The following is a 22,274-nucleotide window of genomic DNA, read 5'->3' as shown; positions in this document are numbered from 1 at the left end:
ATGTAAGAAACCGATGCCCCAACACATATGCACTGAGATGTACATAATGCCCAAGTCAGAGGACGAAAGCCAATCAGGTTCATTTTCTGCAGGGAGGATGCAGTGTTGGGGGTTAAAAAGACCACTGGGCTAGGGGTGGAACAACTTAGTGCTCCAAGAGGCAGTTGGAGAAGTATTTAAGATCTTAGATTCTATAATTGGAGGGGAAAAATAGATTTTAAATTTTAATACAACTTTATAGCTGTTTGACTTTGAACAAGTCATTTAGCTTCACTTGACCTCAGTCTCCTCATTTATACAACGTGGGCCACTCAGAGGGCCAACCTGAAGATTGGTCCAGACTCTGAGATAAAGTTAGAATCGATCCTGTTGAATTGATCCTGTTGAATTGAATTGATCCTGTTGCATCAGTAGGATGCAATTCATGAAGCAACTTCATTTTAATCATACTGCCTCTTCCAGCCCCCATGGATGGCTAGTTCTTTCCTTTCACTTAATGGAAATTTTAAGCAAGTTCCATAACGCTTCTAGGTCCCTCAATCTCAAGAAGGATCTCATTTTAGTTATGAAATTTTCCAGTCCAGTGACATAATCAAAACTTCTAACTGTATTAGATTTAAACTTCTCACTTTTCCAACTGGGGGGTGCTTTAGACGTAGAATCCTGCAGCAGGTGGGCCTTGCTGTTTCACATGTGTCATATACCTGGAACCCAAGTCATCTAAATTCCAGGACACAAATATTAATCTGTCTCATTCCCTTGAAAACTGAGGAAGGAAAACCTCTCAGTTGAGGAAGAAGGGGTATGCAACCCACAAATAAATAAATCCTTCCTGAACTCTAGACTCTAGTCTTCAAGGACATAATCACTCATACTGGCCTAACCTGGTTTAGAATATCTTAGCAGGTGCCTCGATGGTATAGGATCTTGCTTTAGGATGTGTGGTTTTCACCAACTATTGAGAGTATCCTAGTGTTTAGGCCTCTATCAAAACTCTGTGGCAAGAGGAAGAACTCATCCATACTCCTGCTATATCCAGCATCACACCCGACATATGAAAATATGAAGGTTCTGTGCCTATATCCCTCTCCTTTTTACACCTGGGACCTTGGGGGGAATCACTGAATATCAGTGAGTCTAGGTTTAGAACTGGAATAATAATATCTTTCTTGTCAACTTTATAACTTTGTTGAGAAGAGCAAGAAACAAGATGGATGAACCAGTGCTTTATACACAAAAATACACAAAAATGTAACTTACTATTAAGATATGAGAATAGCATCAGAAATAGTTGACCCATTGATCTATTTTCATTCCTATCAATATACCTATAAACCTGGAAGAAGAAGCACACAGTTTCAATGACCATGAACAAAATAAAATATTATCTAATTTATACATCCTCTATTAAACCTGAGTCTTGATTGCTATGATGTGTAGATGGAACAGAATGAATGTTTGAGGTTCCTACATCTCATAGTTCACCTCATCTCACATCCTCCCACAACCCAGAGGCCAAGAACATTTTCATTGAGAAATCAAAAATAAATGGTTTTTAAGAGTCAAAGATGCTAGGGGCGCCTAGGTGACTCAGTCGGTTAAGCGTCCGACTTCGGCTCAGGTCATGATCTTGCAGTTCACAAGTTTGAGCCCTGTGTCGGGCTCTGTGCTGACAGCTCAGAGCCTGGAGCCTGCTTCGGATTCTGTGTCTCCCTCTCTCTCTCTGCCCCTCCTCTGCTCATGCCCCACCCCACCCTCTCAAAAAACAAAAAAGAGTCAAAGATGCTAAATGCACGCCAGGTAATGCCTGCTTTGCCCAACTTGCTCTTGTCCTGACCATGCAGCCCCGCACTCAAGAAAGCAAGGCAAAGCTGGCTTTGGTGGAATAGGGCAGAGTGGCTATTGACAGAGTTGAGCATCAGACTTTGGAACCCCTCCATGTACTGGCTAGTGACCAAAAGGCGGCTTGGTGCAAGGTAGAAGGGCAATGTGGGAACTGAGGAAACTATCAGAATGCCCTTGAGATTGGAGCTATAGGGGCAAGAAGGCAATGAGCAGCAAAACAAAATAAGGATGCCAATGAAACAGTGTGTGTGTGTGTGTGTGTGTGTGTGTGTGTGTGTGTGTGTGTGAAAGGGGAGGGGGAGGATGTCTTGCTTTAGACCTGTCTTTGTTCCTGTGACTGTCCTTGATTCCATAGCCAGATACCTGCATCTTTGTAGTAAGTCCCCATTTTTCAGGCTGTCCTTATCATTCTCTATCCATTGCAAGTATAAAAGGCAGGAAGGTAACAAGCAAGGACCCTGATAGGCTAATTCGTTCCCATAACCCTGGAGAACTGAGAATCTTCTAGCTCCATTTCCAACATGGAATTACTCATCTTACTGGGCTTGCCTTATTTCAAGCTAGCCCTGACTTTGGGGGCAGAATGTGATGCAAACCCAGTCTTCTGAACACATTCACATGTGTCCTAGTCAAATTACCAGCTCTTCAGGCCCCAAAGCCATCCTATAAGGCTGAATTGAGTCTTTAGGCAGTCCTAAAGCTCTTAACATGGTAGGACACAATTTGAGAGTCTCTGGAGAGGTGAGCTCCTGCCTTAAACTGATTGGGCAGGCACCAAAATAGCCAAGGAGTAAGCCACTCACGGCAATTCAAATAGGAAGTACTTGTGCAGTGAATATTCCTTTAGGAATTGGATCATACAAACGTTAGGAGAATAATACCAGCATGTTTTAATAAGTCACAACTCCACCACCTTAAGACAAATACAAAAGACTTGAAATCAAAGAACTGGATTCAAACTCTCACTCTGCCACTCCCAGCTGTTTGACTTTGAGTAAGTCACTTAACTTCTAGGAGTTTCTCCCCATCCGTAAAATAGAAACAATAATACCTACTGCACAGGGTTATTGTGAAGGTTAAAGGAGACATTGAACAAAATGCTGTGGCTACAGCAACAGCATCATAAGAGCACTAATAATTTCTTGAGTGCTCACTATATGCTAGGTACTGAGATAAGCACTTTATTTGCTTTATCTCATTAAATTTTCCCAATAATAACTTTATGAACTGTGCACATTTACAGGTAAGGTCACTGAAGCACACAGTGACTAAGTCACCTGCCTAAGTAACCAACATAGCTTAGGAGGGTGGCACAAAGTGCTTGCACCTTTACTTTTCCATGTTTCACCTGGAAGAAGATTCCACTTAAAGGAAATCAGGGGCACCTGGGTGGCTCAGTCGGTTAAGCGTCGGACTCTTGACTTAGACTCAGGTGATAATCTCACAGTTTGTGAGTTGGAGCCCCACATTGGGTTCTGTGCTGGCAGCACAAAGACTACTTGGGATTCTCTCTCCCTCTGTCTCTGCCCCTCCCCTGCTCGTGCTCTCTCTCTCTCTCAAAATAAATAAATAAACATTTAAAAAAATTTTTTTAAATAGAATAAATCAGTAGCAATTACTTACTGGGGGTTCATTGGTTCCAAGTCGCCAATATGTTGAATTACACAGTTTTTTTATTTCCTCGGGACCTTCTATATCATAATCTTTGGGATAGGCTTCTCTGTCATGGTGCCTGAGAAAATAAATTAGAATCTGTTAAGAGATAAATCTTATTTATCATGTATTGCTTTAAAACAATTTTTAATGATCCAATGCAAATTTACCATATTTATGACATTGCTTTAATTACAAATTCACTGGATGTGGGATACATAAAGTATTTTCCACCTCTTTTCAAGTAATGCTGAGGTTATTTTCTAAAAACAACTTAGCACATACGATAAAACTGATAATATCACAAGCACAATACTTATCCAACACAGCAATTACTCAGTGACTCCAATGAACTGAAACTTATTCAATAATGTAGATTATTTACCAAAAGTAAATTCAAAAATAAGACATAGTAATAAATTAAAAAGGCAATTTGTCACATTAGAAATTTTTTCTACCATCAATTTCTTTTTTTCAAAATGAGAAAGAGCAAAGTATCTGTTAAATGGATTCATAACATGTGCTTCTGGCTTTTAAAGAGAGTTTAAAGAAGGCTGACAAACATAAGCTGAAAAAACATGTAGATGGAAGAGGGAAAAATATTCCAAACATCTTGACTACAAGGGTGGATAGAAATAATAATAACGGAAGGATTGGGGAATAGGGAAGGAAAAAGGAAGTGAAGTGGCCTACAGAAGAAGTATCTATTTTTGCAAAGCTTTCTTAGGTGACATAAAGGAAGCTGAACACAAACATCCCTCAGAAGAGGCCTTGTTATTGAGGGAATACAGGGCTAAGATTATGTAAGGGACACTGAGGTACTCAAGAATTCATCCATCCATCCATCCACCCATCCACCCATCCATCCATTCAATTGTCTATTCATTCAGGAAATATTTTAAGTACCTACTACATGCCAGGAGGGGATGCCATGGGAAACAACCCTAATGCAGTCCTTGCCTTCAGTTGCTCACAGCCAAGCAAGAAACACAGGCAAACAAGAAAATTCTACAATGGGCACAGGGTTGTGGAAGCAGAATAGCATCCACTCACCTGGATGGGCCACCGAGAATCCAAGTCAGGAGGCCCTAGGCCCACCTCATCCCACTGTTTTGGGACTGGGCCCCTACACTACATTCAAACTATACCCTTGCTTCCCCACCTCTGAGAGCAGAGCAGAGAACTGCATAGAACACAGCAGAGAGAGAGCCCAGGGTAGAGCAGCAGAGCTCAGGCATGTGAACTCTCTGCCCTCCTAACATCTGAGCATTAAATTGCAAAACACTAAAAGCATTTTGGTACCATATCAGCATTTTTAGGAGCCTCACAGGAAACTCTCACTTAAATCCTTAGGGGGGAATATTGAACATCAAAAACCAGGATTGAGAGAGTGAGTGGGGCCATGGGTTTGAGTCATTGCTCAGGTCCTAGCTGTGTGATGTTGGGCAAGTCACTTAATGTTTCTGTGCTTTCATTTCCACAGTGTAAAATGAGGACAGACGTAATACCATGAGATTTTTGCAAAATGAAAAAAATAAAAGCAGAAGATCCTTTATTACTGTCAAGCACCATAAACACCTATGTATAGTGAATACTAATCCACCAAGTTTTTGGTGTACAAGAATTGCAACTTTAGTTTTTCCATAATTGTACTTAATTTCTTTTCCAAATGCTCATATTGCCAAGATGGAAAAACCTTAATCTTGGTCAATTATGGATCCCTTCCAACTCTCAAGAGCTTGTGTGATGCTGCAATGCCAAGAATCCATTTCTGTTGTCATCATCTCTCCCTGCTGACATCCGTGGAAACCTCCTCATTCTCCTGTGGTCTTCTAGTATGGATCCACACAGATCTCTGCTCTGCCCTCCTGGTCCTGCCACATGGACTCTGTGTAGACTGGCACTCTGCCACAAGCATGCCATTTTCTAGGCCACCAAGAACCTTCTTGTGTCCCTCTCCACCCAGGGTTCCTGGAAGCCAAATGCCATCCCTAAGCTGTTTGCCTGGCCCATCAATGTTTCATGGTCCCACCACATTGGGCTTGGGAGGCACACAGAAGCCCCACAGTTCAACACCTCCAAAATCATTACCCGGGAATAGAGGGCTAGACAGTGACAGGGCCCACCTGCTCAGGGATTTCTATAAGGTCTTAATTCCAATTTGGGGGTCCCAGACAAACCCACAAGCTCTCGGCTTCTCTGGTGCCCTCCATCTTCAGTCCATGAACTCTTCATCTCCCAAGGGACGGGGCACCCCGGCCCTTCATCTCCTCTTCCAAATCTAGGGCATCATCCTAAAACCCATCTTAAAACCCATGCTTTTGAACCCAGAAGCCAAGAAGTTGGTGTTTTTATTGCTTTCTATGTCTTTCTTCTCTGAGGCAATAAAACCAGACTATCTCCCGGGGAGCATGAGAATGAAGGGGAAAAAGATAGTTAACATTTCATTGTGTGACCCTCAGTGCTCACTTCTTTACTGGTTACCACAGGCACAGTGCCCAGGGTACACGGTACCTTTAGGGTCCCACAAGAGTGTTTTAATAATTTTTTAATCATAAAATAAGAATATAATCCATCTTAGATTGTAGCCATCTTTCTACCAATGTAATCATAAACTATCATTTTTAACTTTTTTTTTAAATGGAGGAAAGGAGCTCATGAAGGCAAAGATAGTTAATGTCCATGAAAATCAGAATGCGGTCCTGATTATGCCACCATATATTTTAAGTTGTATTATAACTAGATTATTACAAAAGATGCAGATACGTTTACTTAACAGCAATCTCAGTACTAAAAGTCCAGCACTGAAAACACGAATCTATAATGAAAATGTTTCTGGGGAGGACTGCGCTAATGCAACTGGCATTTCCTAGGGTCTGCCAGCTGCCCATGAATGTGGTGCCCACAGCCCCCTGTAAGTTATGAGAGATAGACAACTAAAGAAGACCTGCCCCTACTTCTCAGAGGCTGCCAGCCGAGCGAAGAGAAATATGGGTGTTTAAAAATTATAAAGTATATAGAATAGAATATAAATATAAAATATATATTTAGTACATACTATATTATATAATATATATAATACTATACTATATATACTATATACTATATACTATTTACTATAGTATATATAGTATGGTATTATACCATACTATAAAATATATACAGTAAAAGTGATTAGGGTATTATAAAGGAAATGAGAGACTTAATTAATTCCCTGATTATTTTGTCAGGTGAATATTGGCTTGTGCCTCAGTTTCTCTGACATGAACTGAGAATCATACACTGAGGAAACAACTGAACCAATAGATTGAGAGTCTTAAGTGAAAAGTGACATGTCAACGCAAAATACTATTATATGTAATAATACTTTGTCTTTCTACACTATGCTTTAGTTGAGAGTTTTCAATACTTTGTTAATGCCAACTAAGCCTTACAGCATCTTTATGAGACATATATCAAGGTATAATAATAGATAATAAAGGAATACACACACACACACACACACACATACATACACACACGTTAAAATCCTGGATTGTGAGTAACTTGTTCTGCAAGTGTTCCAAAAGATGAGCAAACATTTCTAACAAACTTCAACTTGATAAACGAGCAATGTCTTGCAATATGAGTAGTACATGAGGTAGAATGTCACATAATCACAAATGAACCAATGGTTCTTCTCTCTCTCTCTCTCTCACTGTCTCTCTCTCTGCACAATTGTGGGTGATCATCTCCCATGCTCAGATGCTTGGTCTCAGGCTGTGGTGTTGGACAGAAATCAGTGATTTTTTCAGAACATTGGAAGGTGCCCACAACTGGCATCTGACTACTGCATCAAACTGTTGGATCTCAAGCAATAGCAAGAGATTATGGAGGTGAGCTCGTCTGCAGAGGAAGAGGAGAAAAAGGTGGAGAAATCCCTCACTTCAAATGAGATCAGGAAGATGTGTAAAATATGGGAAACACTACAAAGTTTTGTAGAAAATCACCACCCGGACACGGCTGTAGCAGTGTGAATGATGAATCTGTTTAACAACAACACTATGTCACATTTCCGTGAAATCCTCAAAAGGAGGCAAAAAAAAGTGTCATTGGATAGGTTCCTTGTTAAAGTTGCATGAAAAGAAAAAGACTCCATTGAGCCAACAGATAGCAGTGATTCCATTAGTGACAGTGAAAGTCGTCCTACATAACAACCCTCCTCTCTCTTGTCTCCCTCACACTGGCCACAAAGGTTTTCAAAAGCAAGTGCAGGTTAATTTGTTTATTTGTCTTTATATTTTGTATTTGCTTTATTATGTTGTATTATATTACAATATTGTAATCATTTTTATACGCATATTTTTAGGTTGTGAACGAATCATCTGAGTTCCCATTATTTCTTATGGGGAAATTGGCTTTGACATACAAGTGCTTTGGATTACAAGTATGTTTCCAGAACAAACTGTGCTCTCAAATGAAGACTTTATTGTATTTTAATAGCTTTGTTCTCCTTGCTACCTTCATTTATTAATGGTCACCATACAAGTGACCATAACCTGTTGTTTATTGCAACAGAAATTCTTTAAGAGAAAATAATGAAATAAACAAATAACAATAAAATTTACAATGTCTCTGGAGTAGTACCTTTCAAACTTTTTGAGCACAGCCCCACTCAACCCACCCCAACGCACCTAATGCCTGACAGCATTTTTAGTTGCTATGTCCAGATGTGGAGGGTTGTTACTGGCATTGAGTGGCTAGAGGCCATGATGCTGGAAAACATCCTACCCTGCACAGAACAACTCCCTGTCCAACAAGGAATTACCTGGCTCAAAACGCCAAAAGTGTCAAGGTTAAGAAAGCTCTAGGGAACAGTTGTATACCAGACTCTTATATCAGTGGTTCCCAAAACCTGAATGTTTCATGGAAGAAATAACAAAACAATCCCCTAAAATCTGTAGAACCAACATAAAATTGCCAACTTTTGTTTTGACAGAAACATTATTTTGACAGAAAATAAAATAGCCATTGGGGCACCTGGGTGGCTCAGTCGGTTAAGCATCCAATTTCAGCTCAGATCATGATTTCGCAGTTTGTGAGTTCGAGCCCGCATCAGGCTCTGTGCTGACAGCTTGGAGCCTGGAGCCTGCTTCAGATTCTGTGTCTTCCTCTCTCTCTGCCCCTCTCTGTCTCTCAAAAATAAATAAATGTTTTAAAAAAGTTTTTTAATAAAATAAAAATAAAATAAAACAAAATAGCCATCTATTGCCTTTAATAGGAAGACTCCTAACACTAAAGATACGTAAAAACCATCTCAGATTCCTTTAAACCAAATACAGTTAGCTATATACAAAACTTGCTACATTGTCTTTACAGTTTGTATTATCACCTTGGATTGGTAATAAGGTCATTGTTGACCAGCACTGGTCTAGTCTACTGACTGGCTTCTCCAGACATTAATTTGTCCAGACATGAATTTGACAGCAGCTGGTCAGCAGTCAGTTCAAGGTCAAAGCTGCTTGAATACAGATACTCCATGCTGCTGACTGAAGGAAGAGCTGTGTCTTCCATGCCAAGCACGCAAATACTGCTGACATTCTTGCTGGTCCACAGGGCTCCCTGCCAACATCTTCCTTGACAAGCAGCCTTCCTTCTGCTTAGGACCCTGCTCTGTCAAGCCCAGAGCTGAGTGCTATGGCTATTTCGTCACATGAGTAATCTTTATGTAAGATATCCTTAATAATAAGAGATGAAACTTGCATTCTCTACCTTGTTGTGGTAGAGAGAGCATGAATATGAATAGAATTGGGAATGGAGAAAGAACTGACAGGACAGGATCAGAGTTGCCAACTGTATGAAAAGGAGCTTGGAACCATGACCCTGTTGTCAAAAATGCCAGAACTGATTCAGAGGGGATTAAGGTCAATGGAATCTAGTAAGTCAAAGCTAGCACGAGCAGGTCCTATTATGGACAAATGCCCAACATATCCAGTTGGTACATAACTTCCTACCACCAATCCTACAATCACTGGAGCCCTCTAGATCCTGAACTTTCTATCTTCTCTGGCCTAACGTGGTCCCAAGTAATGCCTTGTCAAAAGAACTTTCCGGGTCTGCTTCTGGGGTCCTTTGGGAGCTTGGGTTTCCTACCACAAAAGTTGCATGATTCCACATCAAATCAGATCTGTTAGCGTCCCCTGAGTAAACACATACAACTCCTCCCGTGAGTTGTAGAAAAGACTCAAGTCGGAGAACACTCAGGCAAGGACCTGCAGTTCTCCTCAGGCTGCTCCAAGCCAGAGTGGTTCAGCTCCCAGTGGAGGACAGGGTGGGGTTAGGCCATAGGATTCTCCATGCAGGAAAGGAAACCAACTCATACTCTAGTGGACCAAATGACATTCAAGTTATACTGAAGTTTACTCTCACTTTCTGGGGTCCCATGTCTATGTAGGGTATGCAATAAAACCTTTATCACTGCTCCACCTTTCACATTTTTTCTTTATAACTGTTCATTAATGAATCTGCCTTCTCATTACACTAAGAGTATTTTAAATGGCAGGGATTATTCTTTGTTCATTTTCATAATCTCAGTACCTAGCATAGTCTAATACATTATAAATGCTCATTAAATCTTACATGATTGATTGATTGAATGTTCTTACATTGTGCTACTGTCACCTTAATATAAATGTTGAAAGCAGAGGCTTTCAAATGTGTCCATAAAAATAAAGAGCATCCTGGCTCACTCTGCAAAAGCACACAGAAAGGAGTGATTATGCATATAGAGATGCTAGGCCTTTGCAACAAAAACTTGTCTCTAGAGGAATTATAAATCTGCTTGCTGAATGGGAAAGCTCTCAACATACATATGCATAACTCTGATTGCAATGGGGGTGTGAATCTAAGCGATATCTGACCTGAGAACAATGAAAGTCCTAGCTGTTCTAGCTTCTCGTTACTTGACAAGAGATACATTTTCTTTGTGAATTTCAAAGATGTTAAAAATGTTTAGTTAAGACTCCAGATGGAAGAATATATTAATTTTAAATTTTAGAATTATTAATGTAGTTCACAACTACTCTGTCAGTTATTGTATTTTCTGATTTAAATCTAACCCACAAGAGAAGAGAAAGACCTTTTCTATTAGGTTTTATAAACATCTGCTATCTAGAACTTTAAAAGAAAATTACCCCAGAGAGTCAGCTATATTTCCTGACACCTTAAAAGCATAAAACCAGCAGAATCAAAGGCTACAAAGAAACATTTGACAATGCTCTTTAAAGATTTCATGGGAAAATGATTTACGTGCCAAGGTAGTGTTATTTGGTAGCACACTCATCAAACTGACAAATGAAGACTTTTAGATATATCTGCAGAGTCATAAAGGAAATCTTGTGTCCTTGGGAGAAATGATGACATTTAAAACTTATGAAGAGGGATTCTGGTTTTCAGTGTGTCTCATGCCATATGTGATTTGTGCATCTATAACCTGAAACCACAGAATTTGAAGCCTAAACTGCACTCAAAAGACAATGACTTGACAAAGGCAGATAAGTGAAGTCATTTTCTTCACTCGACATATATTGAGTGGCATGTAAATAAGACCCTTCATTATTATGAATTTTCTTTCATAAAATCTTCAGAAAAAGGAGGCCCTATGGAGAATATTGGGAGGAAACAAAAAGGAGTCTAGTAGTGGGAGCCTGTGTCTAAACAGTTTAAATGTTAAATAAATGTTGTCAGTCTGACTGCCAAACAATGACTTTGAAAACAGATGTAAGGACATGTAGTAGACAGAGTGACACTGTAATTGATGATCCCACCTGGAACACTTTCAGAGGGAAATGAGGTACTAAGTCCACAGGGAGGGGTGGAAACCAGGTCTTTCCCAGTCAAACCAGGATCAGGACATTCCATTACTCCATGTTTCGACAATCAGATCTCAGTGATCTTCAAATCCTAGGATGCTTTTCGGGGTTTCTTTGATCCTGACCTCCAGAATCAACTTATATTGACTGAATAAAGACACTCTGGAAGGTGGAAGAGTAAGACTAAAGAGAGACAGAGTTTTTCAAGTGTACTATAGACTGGTAATTACAATAGTCCAAAGAAAACCTTGACTATATATCTTACACGAATGGCACGAAGACCAGTTTGCTTCCCTGCAAAACAAAAAGCAAACACCTGATCACCTGTATAAGCTCCTTCCCTACAGTCTTAATATTGCTGGTTTAAATAATTTGAGTTAACTGTTCTAGAATAACATCAAAAGTTTATATTATGTGAGCTTACAGCCCATTTTAATGCACACTTCTGTGAACCCATGAGCAAGGCATATTGCCTTGGTATTACAAGGTTCTTTGGTTTCAAAGCAATTCATTTCATTTACATGAGAAACAAATGAATAAGCCTTTCTTCATAAATAGAATCTAAAGTTTATTCTTCCATTATGAACATAGTTATACAAATAAGCATTTTCCCCATGTCTTCCCAGAAATCATTCAAAAGCAGCCAAGGAAGTGGAAAAATTAAAAGCAAACTAAATTTTTGGCAAAGTCAGAAGTTATAATCCCCAGATCACATTGTGTGCAAGGACTCTCATAAGCAGCCAAGATCCAGTCAAAGACAAGTGGAAGCAAAGAATGTGTCAAAGACAAGTGGAAGAAGTAGAGACAAGAGACTGTAGTGAGAAATCTCGGTAATGAGATTGGCCAGAGGTGGGAACTCTTGGAGTGACAGCCAAATGATATTTCTATAGTTATGCAAATAAATTCACAATGGAAACAATGGAAAATGCTAGATAAAATACATACTTTTTAAATTCCAACACATTAAATGGATTTAAGGGCTGAAAATCCAGTGGGGGAATTTCCTGGCCAATTTTTGGATGAAAGCCTATAACCAAAGGGTTAAGTAGAATTTCAAAACACTAAATCTGCTGATGCCCTTGAGGTGTTTGCCAACACTGCACATGAGCAACAATCTCAGGTTTGTAAGGACAAAACTCTGGCCCTAGAGCCCACCTAGGAGGGGAGTTTTATAAGAAAGTCTTTCATATGTGATAGACATTGTGCTTGCTAGTATACTTTCTCTTTCTTTCCTGGGAACACAAGAGGTTAAAATTCTCAGCTCTCTTGCAGTTAGTGGCGCCATTTGATTAGTACTGGATAATAAAATAAATTTTAGCTGAAGTAACAGATGTCATTTCTTTGACAGTGAAAGCTCTTTTACAATTCTCAACTCTTTCTTCCGCTGCCGGAGCAGTCCATGACTTCCTAGATGATAGAGCCTAAATCATCCTGAATTGCAGAGTATCTATGTGGAGGAGCGCCTACTCCCCACCAACAACCTACAGTCAACTTTGTGAGAGCAAGAAGTAAACCTTTATGTGCTTAAGCTACTGAGATTTGCAGGGCTGTTATCACGGATTAAGTTTAGCCTATTCTAACACAGAAATCAGTACCAAAAGTGGGTGGGTATTATTGTAACAAAAATCTAAAATATATGGCATTGGAAAAGGCAGGCAAAGACAATAGGTAACTGATATTGCAGGCTGGAAAGGCAAAACAATTCAAAGCTCCAGTAGGTAAAGAGTCAACTCATGTACCTAGAACAGCCAGAGAAAGAGATTGGGACAAAGTTTGTTAATTCTATGTGTGAACTGTGATTGCTTTTTGCCAAGGGATTTATAAAAGAGAGAGAGGTAAATTCAGAAAGTTGGCTGATTTACAAGAAGATAAGGGAAATGAGAGATTCCCGAAATTTGGGACCTGAAAAGTTGGAAGAGTCAGCAACTTTAAATTTCAAACAGTAAGAGAGAAAACTGAGATCTTTTCGAGACAAAGTTCTATCAAAGCTGAGCTTCACAGCAATGTTCACCCCATTGTTAGACACTCCCCATGAATTAAGTTGTATTTAAACAAACATCTGCCTAAGGAGATAGCCATGCAGAAATTCCCACGGCTTCTAATTTCTGTAACTACAGCAGTCTCAAAGTGATAATCGAGATATTATGAGGAGAAAAAATAAGGAAATATAGCAGAATTCTGACTAGAAAGAATTGTGAGGTTATTAGCAGTTGGAACTATCTGGATTCAAACAAAAATACTGGTGAAGTTCTTAAAAATTGTTCTTCCAAATAAGCCAGGAGTCTGCACTTAAAATCCTTTAAAATATCCTTAGGCTCCCAAACTTTTGGAAATAGGAAATGAACGGAGAAAGCCGAACAGCTCAGGAGAGCATAGTTTACAACATCCATTGCAGGTGTGGTCAAGGAGAATAATAGAAAAGATCACACACTGAGCACAGCCAAAGACCACAGAGAACAATGGGAAAGGGAGCCTGCTTTCAGAAAGCAGAATTGGATCTAACAGAATCAGAATCTAACAAAGAACATTCCGGGCACCAATGGGCTCTCAAACAATGCATACCTGACAGGATTTAAGAATGACTGTGGACAAATGACATTTCTGTCACTTCTGTCCTTCCTCTTTCTGACCAAGAGTGCTTATTCCAGTTATCCATCCATGTCCTGCCATTATGTATTGGGAGAAAAAAAATTGTCTTTTTGCTTTACAGGTTTTTGAAGCAAGTAGAGCTACAGCTAGATTTCATAGAGAGACAACAGCATAACATGTGGAGATCTTGAACTTTTGACCTGCGACTGGGTAGAGTTTGGGTCATTATCCTTGCATAAATGACTGAATACTGTATATGGAAAGAGTGAAGCCAATTTTTGGTGTCCTGCCTGAACACAACACATGTAACTTTTACAAAAATTAAGAACAAATATTTTTATGTTTAAAAGATATAAATGACAATGCAATAAAACACACAGTGTGTACAGTGTGCTCTTGGTTTTGGGGGTAGATTCCCGTGATTCATCGCTTACATACAACACCCAGTGCTCATCCCAACAGGTGCCCTCCTCAATACCCATCACCCACCCTCCCCTCCCTCCCACCCCCCATCAACCCTCAGTTTATTCTCAGTTTTTAAAAGTCTCTTATGGTTTGGCTCTCTCCCTCTCTAACTTTTTTTTTTCCTTCCCCTCCCCCATGGTCTTCTGTTAAGTTTCTCAAGATCCACATATGAGTGAAAACATATGGTATCTCTCTTTCTCCGCATGACTTATATCACTTAGCATAACACTCTCCAGTCCCATCCACGTTGCTGCAAATGGCATGATTTCATTCTTTCTCATTGCCAAGTAGTATTCCATTGTATATATAAACCACATCTTCTTTATCCATTCATCAGCTGATAGACATTTAGGCTCTTTCCACAATTTGGCTATTGTTGAAAGTGCTGCTATAAACATTAGGGTACATGTGTCCCTATGAATCAGCACTCCTGTATCCTTTGGATAAATTCCTAGTAGCGCTATTGCTGGGTCATAGGGTATTTCTATTTTTAATTTGTAAAAGGAACCTCCATAGTGTTTTCCAGAGTGGCTGCACCAGTTTGCATTCCCACGAACAGTGCAAGCGGATTCCCGTTTCTCCACATCCACACCAGCATCTGTTGTTTCCTGAGTTGTTAATTTTAGCCACTCTGATTGGTGTGAGGTGGTATCTCAGTGTGGTTTTGATTTGTATTTCCCTGATGATGAGTGATGTTGAGCATCTTTTCGTATGTCTGTTGGCCATCTGGGTGTCTTCTTTGGAAAAGGGTCTATTCATGTCCTCTGCCCGTTTCTTCACTGGATTATTTGTTTTTCAGGTGTTGAGTTTGATAAGTCCTTTACAGATTTTTGATACTAACACTTTATCTGATATGTCATTTGCACGTATCTTCTTCCATTCCATCGGTTGCCTTTTAGTTTTGTTGATTGTTTCCTTTGCAGTGCAGAAACTTTTTATCTTGGTGAGGCCCCAACAGTTCATTTTTGCTTTTAATTCCCTTAACTTTGGAGATGTGTTTAGTAAGAAATTGCTTCGGCTGAGGCAAAGAGGTTGTTGCCTGTTTTCTCCTCAGTTTCCTGTCTCACATTTAGGTCTTTCATCCATTTTGAGTTTATTTTTGGCATGGTGTAAGAAGGTGGTCTAGTTTCATTCTTCTGCATGTTGCTGTCCAATTCTCCCAGCACCATTTGCTAAAGAGACTGTCTTTTTTCCATTGGATATTCTTTCCTGCTTTGTCAAAGATTAGTTGGCCCTACATTTGTGTGTCCAATTCTGGGTTTTCCATTCTATCCCACTGGTCTATGTGTCTGTTTTTCTGCCAATACCATACTGTCTTGATGATTACAGTTTTGTAGTAGAGGCTAAAGTCTGGGATTGTGATGCCTCCCGCTTTGGTTTTCTTTTTCAAAATTACTTTGGCTATTCTCAAAGCTAGAACAAACAATCCTAAAATTTGCATGGAATTACAAAAGACCCTGAGTAACACATTTTTAAAGAGATCCTTCTTCAATCCGAAAATATTTAAACACTTTATCAAACTACTCTTGAATCAAAGATCAATGCAAACTTAAATTGCTGAATTTCTAAAAAATACCAATAAATTGAAATATCACTTACAAGAAGCCATAGGATATAGCTATACCAGTAGACAGAAAAATTTCTAAGCTTTAAGTACTTATATCAAGAAAAATGAAATGAATATAAGTAAAACATCTAATTCAAAAACATAGAAATAGATCAAGCCAAAAGAAACCAGAGTGTACAATAATTCAAGATTAAAAAAGCAGATAAAAGCAGAATTAAATATTTTAGAAAACAGAATAAACAAGTAAGCAAAATGGACAAACATCTAATAATCAAGAAAAAGGGTAGGGGAGATATAAACAAAATAGAGTGATATAATATCCACATTATGGAATATTATTAGGCAATAAAAGGAAATGGAGTATTGATGCATGCTACAACATGGATGAAACTTGAAAACATTATGCCAAGTAAAGAAAAAAGCCAGTCACATAGAACAGTATATTATTTTATTCCATTCATATGAAAGGTTCAGAATTGGCAAATCTACACAGACAGAAAGTAGATTAGTGGTTTCTAGGGCTTGAGGATTGGTGAGGGCAGGGGGAGTGGATTCAGGAGTAACAGATAAAAGGAACAAGATTTCTTTTGATGTTAATCAAAATGTTCTCAAGTCAATTGCTTTGATAGATGTTCAACTAGGTGAATATACTAAAAGCCACTGAATTACACAATTTAAAAGGTTGATATGTATAGTGTGTGAGTTATATCTTAATAAGGTTGTTAAAATAGGATATAGCCATCAAAATAGAAGAAAATATTTTAAAGCATTAAAGACTACTTTCCATAACTCTATGCAAATATATTTGGAAAGCTAGATAGCACTTGTAACTTTCTAAGAAAAGCAATTTACCAAAATTGTCCTCAGTAGAGACAGAAAGTCTAAATAGACAATTCTCAAATAAAGAATAGAGAATGCTGTCAAAGAAAAAAAGAGTTGTCTGCCAAACAGGACCAGGCCTGGATGATTTTATTGTAGAAGGAAATTTCTTATCTGTATCTTAATGTCTAGAAGAATGTTTGACTTGCCTTGATGTCCTCAAGTGTCAGAGGTACAAAGGTATGGATTAAGGTCAATAGGACCTACAGTGGATCATGCTACTTACATTCACTACACTCACTTTGACATAAGTGTAAAACAACCACAGGCAGCCTTTCCAAATTATTTATACTTATTATAAGATGGTTTAACACACACAAATACAATTTAAAAAACCCATGCAATAGATTAGGTTAGATTACATTAGATCTCTCTAATAAATCACACAATACATATACTTCTATTGAGGTCTAGATAGAAGGCCACAATATGTTCATCTCTAGATTTCCTGCATGAAATTTTGGTTGCTTTGCTGGCATGCACCTCTACACTGAGAGTAGGTGCCACTAAGTTCTGAAAGTTCAGGATTCTTAGACAGTAATGAGTAGAGAATTCCTTTTCTGTGATGGTCACACACCATGGAGTTTTTCTGTTCACACCCTTGTTATGAATGGCCATATGTAAATTAGCTGACCTGAATGTGTTGGCCCTAGATATATATTAGCTCTGTTGTCCCCACTCATCTGGCTATAATTATGGATATGTAACTTAGGCATCACATAAATAGATGGTTAAATGTTATTAAGATGCTATGACCATTCCTAAAACTAAGAGTCACAATTCTTGGAGCACCTGGGTGGCTCTGTCAGTTGAGTGTCCAACTTCGGCTCAGGTCATGATCTCGCAGTTCACAAGTTTGAGCCCCACGTCAGGCTCTGTGCTGACAGCTCAGAGACTGGAGCCTGCTTCGGATTTTGTGTCTCCCTCTCTCTTTGTCCCTCCCCTGCTCACACTCTGTCTTTCTCTGTCTCTGTCTCAAAAATAAACATTAAAAAAAAAATTTAAGAGTCACAATTCTTGTAATCACACACTTTACATTACTAGATACTGATAATTACACAATAAAAAATGTCCACACCTATTACCTAACACTCTAGTGGAAGGGGTAGTAATGCTCCCCACTGAGAACTAGCTAACATGCCACCTTTAGTTTTCCATGTGAGCCCCTAGGAGTTAGGATGACCTCCTCTAGAAAGCTCTACCTGGTCCAAAAGGCCTAAGTGTTCCTCTTGGATGTTCCCAGAACACCCTGCTTACCCTACTCCTAGCACATAACACAGTGCATAGTATTTGCCTGGTCAGCCTTGCCCACTCCTGTCACATAGTAATCTTGACCTAACTGCCAAATCTCAGACCCAGCAGAGTGCCTGCAACATAGCAGTGGTTTAATAAATATATTTTTAAAACAAATGATATTTTAAACAAAAACAGAGCTATTTAGAAATAAAAACATTTTTTAAGTGATTTTTTTTTCCCAAAAGCTCATTTAACGCTTCTGGTTCCTGGTTGAGCATCTCAGTATTTTTCCAAATGTTTAAAAAATTCTGACAAGTCATTCATACATTTTAATTTCAAAATCTTCTTCCTACCACTTTCTATAAAAGAAAGCTAAATTCTTTGCAATAAGTAAGTGATATTATGTTAATTCTTCCGTTTGATTGAACCTAGAACAATCTGATTGGGGATCTAACATCTTACCAAAGAAACATATTATAATTCTTCTGCCAATTAATTGTTAATGCATCAAAACTTAGTTGAGTCAAAATAAAGAAATGTAATATGTGACTAATAATTAAAATGTAATTTTATTTGAAAATTAAATAAAGAAAACAGTAGAAAATATTAGTATCTAAAAAAACCTAGTAATATAATATTCAAATCTATTCAGAGTAAAGTTTTCAAAGCATTGTAAAAATATATTTATCTAATGTCTTCACAAGATTTCTTTTTACATTACATCTTTTCACATTACATCTAAGATCAAGTTTTTAAAAGCGTATTGTGTAGGTGCTGGTTGAGTGGGGTGGTGGAAAGTTTAAAGTCAAAGTAACAGCTAATGTAGGAAATCCCTAATATATTAGTGCATATTTTCTAAACTTTTGCTATAAAATGGGGTGTTTGGAACATGGAATTCATTCTCCACTACAGTACCTCTCTATAGGATATAGCAGATACAGTAGATATCTTAGGATAGAATGGGATATAGTAGATACTCATAGGATTTTCACCTCAGCACTCCTTTCTCCTAGTATATTCATCTTGTTCCATTGTTACTGGAGAGCTGCCATATTTCCACCTAACCTTGCCTATTCAGATGACCCCACAGAGATATGTGGTCCAAGACAGGATATCTAACCTGGAATTTTTGTATTCAATACTGAAAACACATTAAAATCAACTTGTTATTGTAGGATAAAGATAAAGATACATCAGATATAAATTCCAGAACTGCGGCAGCCATGTTTTCCATAGTTTTCAATGACAAGATGAAGCAAGTACACAAAGAGGAGGAGAGAGGAGAAACTAAATGAGACCTGGTTGCATTTGCATCTTTTATTACGGTTGTTCTTAAGGTGGAGCTGCACCCTTGTCCTCCTTACCTGGTAATCAACCATTTCATGACTGTAACCAGCCGATTCATTCTCTTGCTTCCTTAGGCTAGTGCAAGCTGAGTATTTGTCACTTGCAACCAAAAGAAGTCTGAGCAGTACACACAGACAATAGTACCGACACGTGACTTCCCTGGCCAACTCAGAGAAGTTTATCTAATAATACTAGTTCTAGTGCTGTTAAAAACCTTGAACCCTGAGCCTGGGTATCACAGTGTCCATAGACTGAATCTCACCTTATCGAAATGTTACTGGACCCCAAATTCTTCTTACTTCCTCCCTCATTCCCTACACCCTTACCTAGAAAGGGATCATCAGTAAGAGAAAGAAAGTTTAGTGGAAAAGTATTTGTGACTGTCTGTGAGAGGAAAGACTTCAGCAGCATTATGATGTAGAGTGGCCTTTGGTGGCTCCTGTGGCCCAGGTGGGAGATGGTCCCGAGAGTAAGTAGAGGGTTGGTTCAGAGGGACTTGTCTACAGCAATGATCTTTCCTAATCTAAGTGCACCCATATGTGGAAATGCCCATTCCATCATACTCTGCCTTACAAGGATCCATCTTGCAAGCAAAACTTGCAAGACATTTTACTTTGGCCGCCAATTAAGTTAAGCAAAACCTCACATAAAGGTCAAGGCACAACAATCCTACAACCACCGGTTTTCAGGAAGAGAACTTGATTGGAATTTCATGAAAGAGAGCAGCACTGAAAGAAAAATTCAGTCAGGGCAAAAGGATACAGTGTGTCCTAGATTTCATCTTAAAAATAGAAAATAAGGTGCTTCTCCCCAAAACTACTACATTGAAGATCATTTGTGGGTATGTGCGTATGTTGAGGAATAAGAATGTAGGACTAGATTAAAAATAACTGTGGCGTAGGAGCTACCATTATAGAACAGAGACAAGAATGAAAGGGTGGTTAAACCGAATGAATGTGAATAACATCATCCTTTTTACCCAACATAAAACTAGCAATTAAAAAGATATTTTAAAAAGACTCATAATAAACCATGAAGAGTGACTCAGACTCTAAAAGAGATGAAACACTGTGTCTACATTCTGATCATTTAGAGAATGTCTGCTTCAGGGAAAAGCTGCGGCAAATGACATCAAAATTTTAAAAGTAATTTTACTTTATTCTTATTATGCAGATAATACATGTTCATTGTGGAAAATGAAGAAGTGGCAAAGAGGAAAAAAGAAAAAGACAAATAATCCATAAATGTACCTACCATCCAGTAATAAGTATTTTGTGTTCTATGGTGAATGTTCTTTCAATCTCTTTTCAAAGCATATAGACCTACACTTTTAACAAAGGAATTCATTACATCCTTTTTTTTTTTCACTTACTCATAGCGGGATTATATTTTCAAATATTCATCTTTTCACTTTTCTTTGTTTACCTCTGTAAAATACCTTTGCTCTAATAAATTAAAGGCATCCACATTTGTCTTGGGAAGATTTAGGATTGTTTTGACAGGAATATGAAGGAAAATGAAGCATGCTGATTAACTTCTGAATAACCAAATGGAATTTTTGAGTCCTAAGTGAGGTATTATTTTTCTTGAAAGTCAGTCACTGTGGAGAAATAAAAGGTCTACATGTCTCAAGCTTCTATTAACATGACCCAGGAGCTCCCAAACATGGCTCAGATAAGGTGACCTTCTAATTTAGGTTTTAAAGGAGATCACTTGAGAAAGTGAAGAAAAACACTTTTAATAATTCTCAGGCCAATGGGAATAAACTCTCCTGGGCAGAGCACAGCACGCACACACCGTCTCCAAGGGGCATTTGACGGAAGCTGTCAGAGCGCCAGCTGCGGGGAGCCATGTTGAGGGATGACATGCCCCTAGCACAGTGGCTATGGGGTGACCAGCCTAAGTCAGGGGCTTGGGGAGGAGAAGCATGACAGGGGGATCCGTAGAGCCAGCAAGAACAAAAGTGGAACTAAGACTGTAAGCAGAGACATCCAGTCCTCCACGAAGTCTATTGGTCACAAACTCACCAGGAGCAGGGTCAGAAGTTGAACAAAGGAGGACGTGAGCAACAACAAGGACCCACACATAGATCTGGGGGCCCCTCTCCCCACCTCCAAAATAACACACCATCTCAGTCCCTCACACACACAGATCCACTGGGGAAAGGAGAGGAGAGGACGAAGGACTCAGAAATGGTGGGCACTCTTCTGAAAGAGACAATTTTAACTTAAAACAAGCTGTTTAAACTTGAAGAGACCGAGATGCTCTTTAGTTGGCAAGTTTGAATTTTTTCCTAGTAGCTAACAATTGAAAAGCCATCAGGATCAATTTCAGAAAATAAATTTTATATATGCATCTGAGTTGTGTGCAAATTTCTAGTTCTGCTATCTACTTGATGGTGAATATATTTCATGTCATTGGTCCACTATAATGCCATCTCAAATGGTCACATGATATAATTTAGAATTGTTTTTTTTAAGCAGGAGTTAAGAAATAAAAATATCTCTTTCAAGTGTAAATTCGTTTGTCTCTATATAAACTCAATTTCTTCTTAGTACCTGTCAGTCCCTGATAAGTTAAGCACCGCAACTAGTAAGAGTACAAGTTGAGCTCTATTTTAAATTCTTCACCATTCAAATCAGAAGAGGAGTACATTGTATCCCTCGAAGCTCACTTACATAGAGGTGACCAAACATACTTCAGCGTCATCCTATTACATCAGGATCGTGGCTGTGAAAATGGATTCTGGCTTTATTATGAGTTTGTGCTATCCTGTAGACTGTTTACCTCCAGGCATTTTTACAGCATAAAATAGAGGGTCCCATCCCAGTGCCTTTTGGGTT

General features: G+C 38.7%; 1 protein-coding gene across 7 annotated transcripts in view; it reads right to left on the bottom strand.

The window, feature by feature from the left end:
* CFAP95 (cilia and flagella associated protein 95) overlaps positions 1-22,274 on the bottom strand; it is a 229,014-nt gene that overhangs the window by 149,558 nt on the left and 57,182 nt on the right. For 6 of the 7 annotated variants that reach the window (XM_043565853.1, XM_043565850.1, XM_043565852.1 and 3 more), the window contains one exon: positions 3,469-3,577. Coding sequence is in view for 5 of the 7 variants with exons in the window: in XM_043565850.1 (XP_043421785.1) it covers positions 3,469-3,577 (109 nt within the window). In the remaining 2 variants the exon portion in view is untranslated. Of the gene's footprint in view, positions 1-1,260; positions 1,337-3,468; positions 3,578-22,274 lie in introns of all 7 variants that reach the window. The other variant, XM_043565854.1, reaches the window with a different exon arrangement.

This window comes from Prionailurus bengalensis, chromosome D4 (genome assembly GCF_016509475.1).
Source record: "Prionailurus bengalensis isolate Pbe53 chromosome D4, Fcat_Pben_1.1_paternal_pri, whole genome shotgun sequence".
NCBI lineage: Eukaryota > Metazoa > Chordata > Mammalia > Carnivora > Felidae > Prionailurus > Prionailurus bengalensis.
Note: the sequence above shows the minus strand (reverse complement) of the source record. Positions and strands in the feature narration are given on the sequence as shown.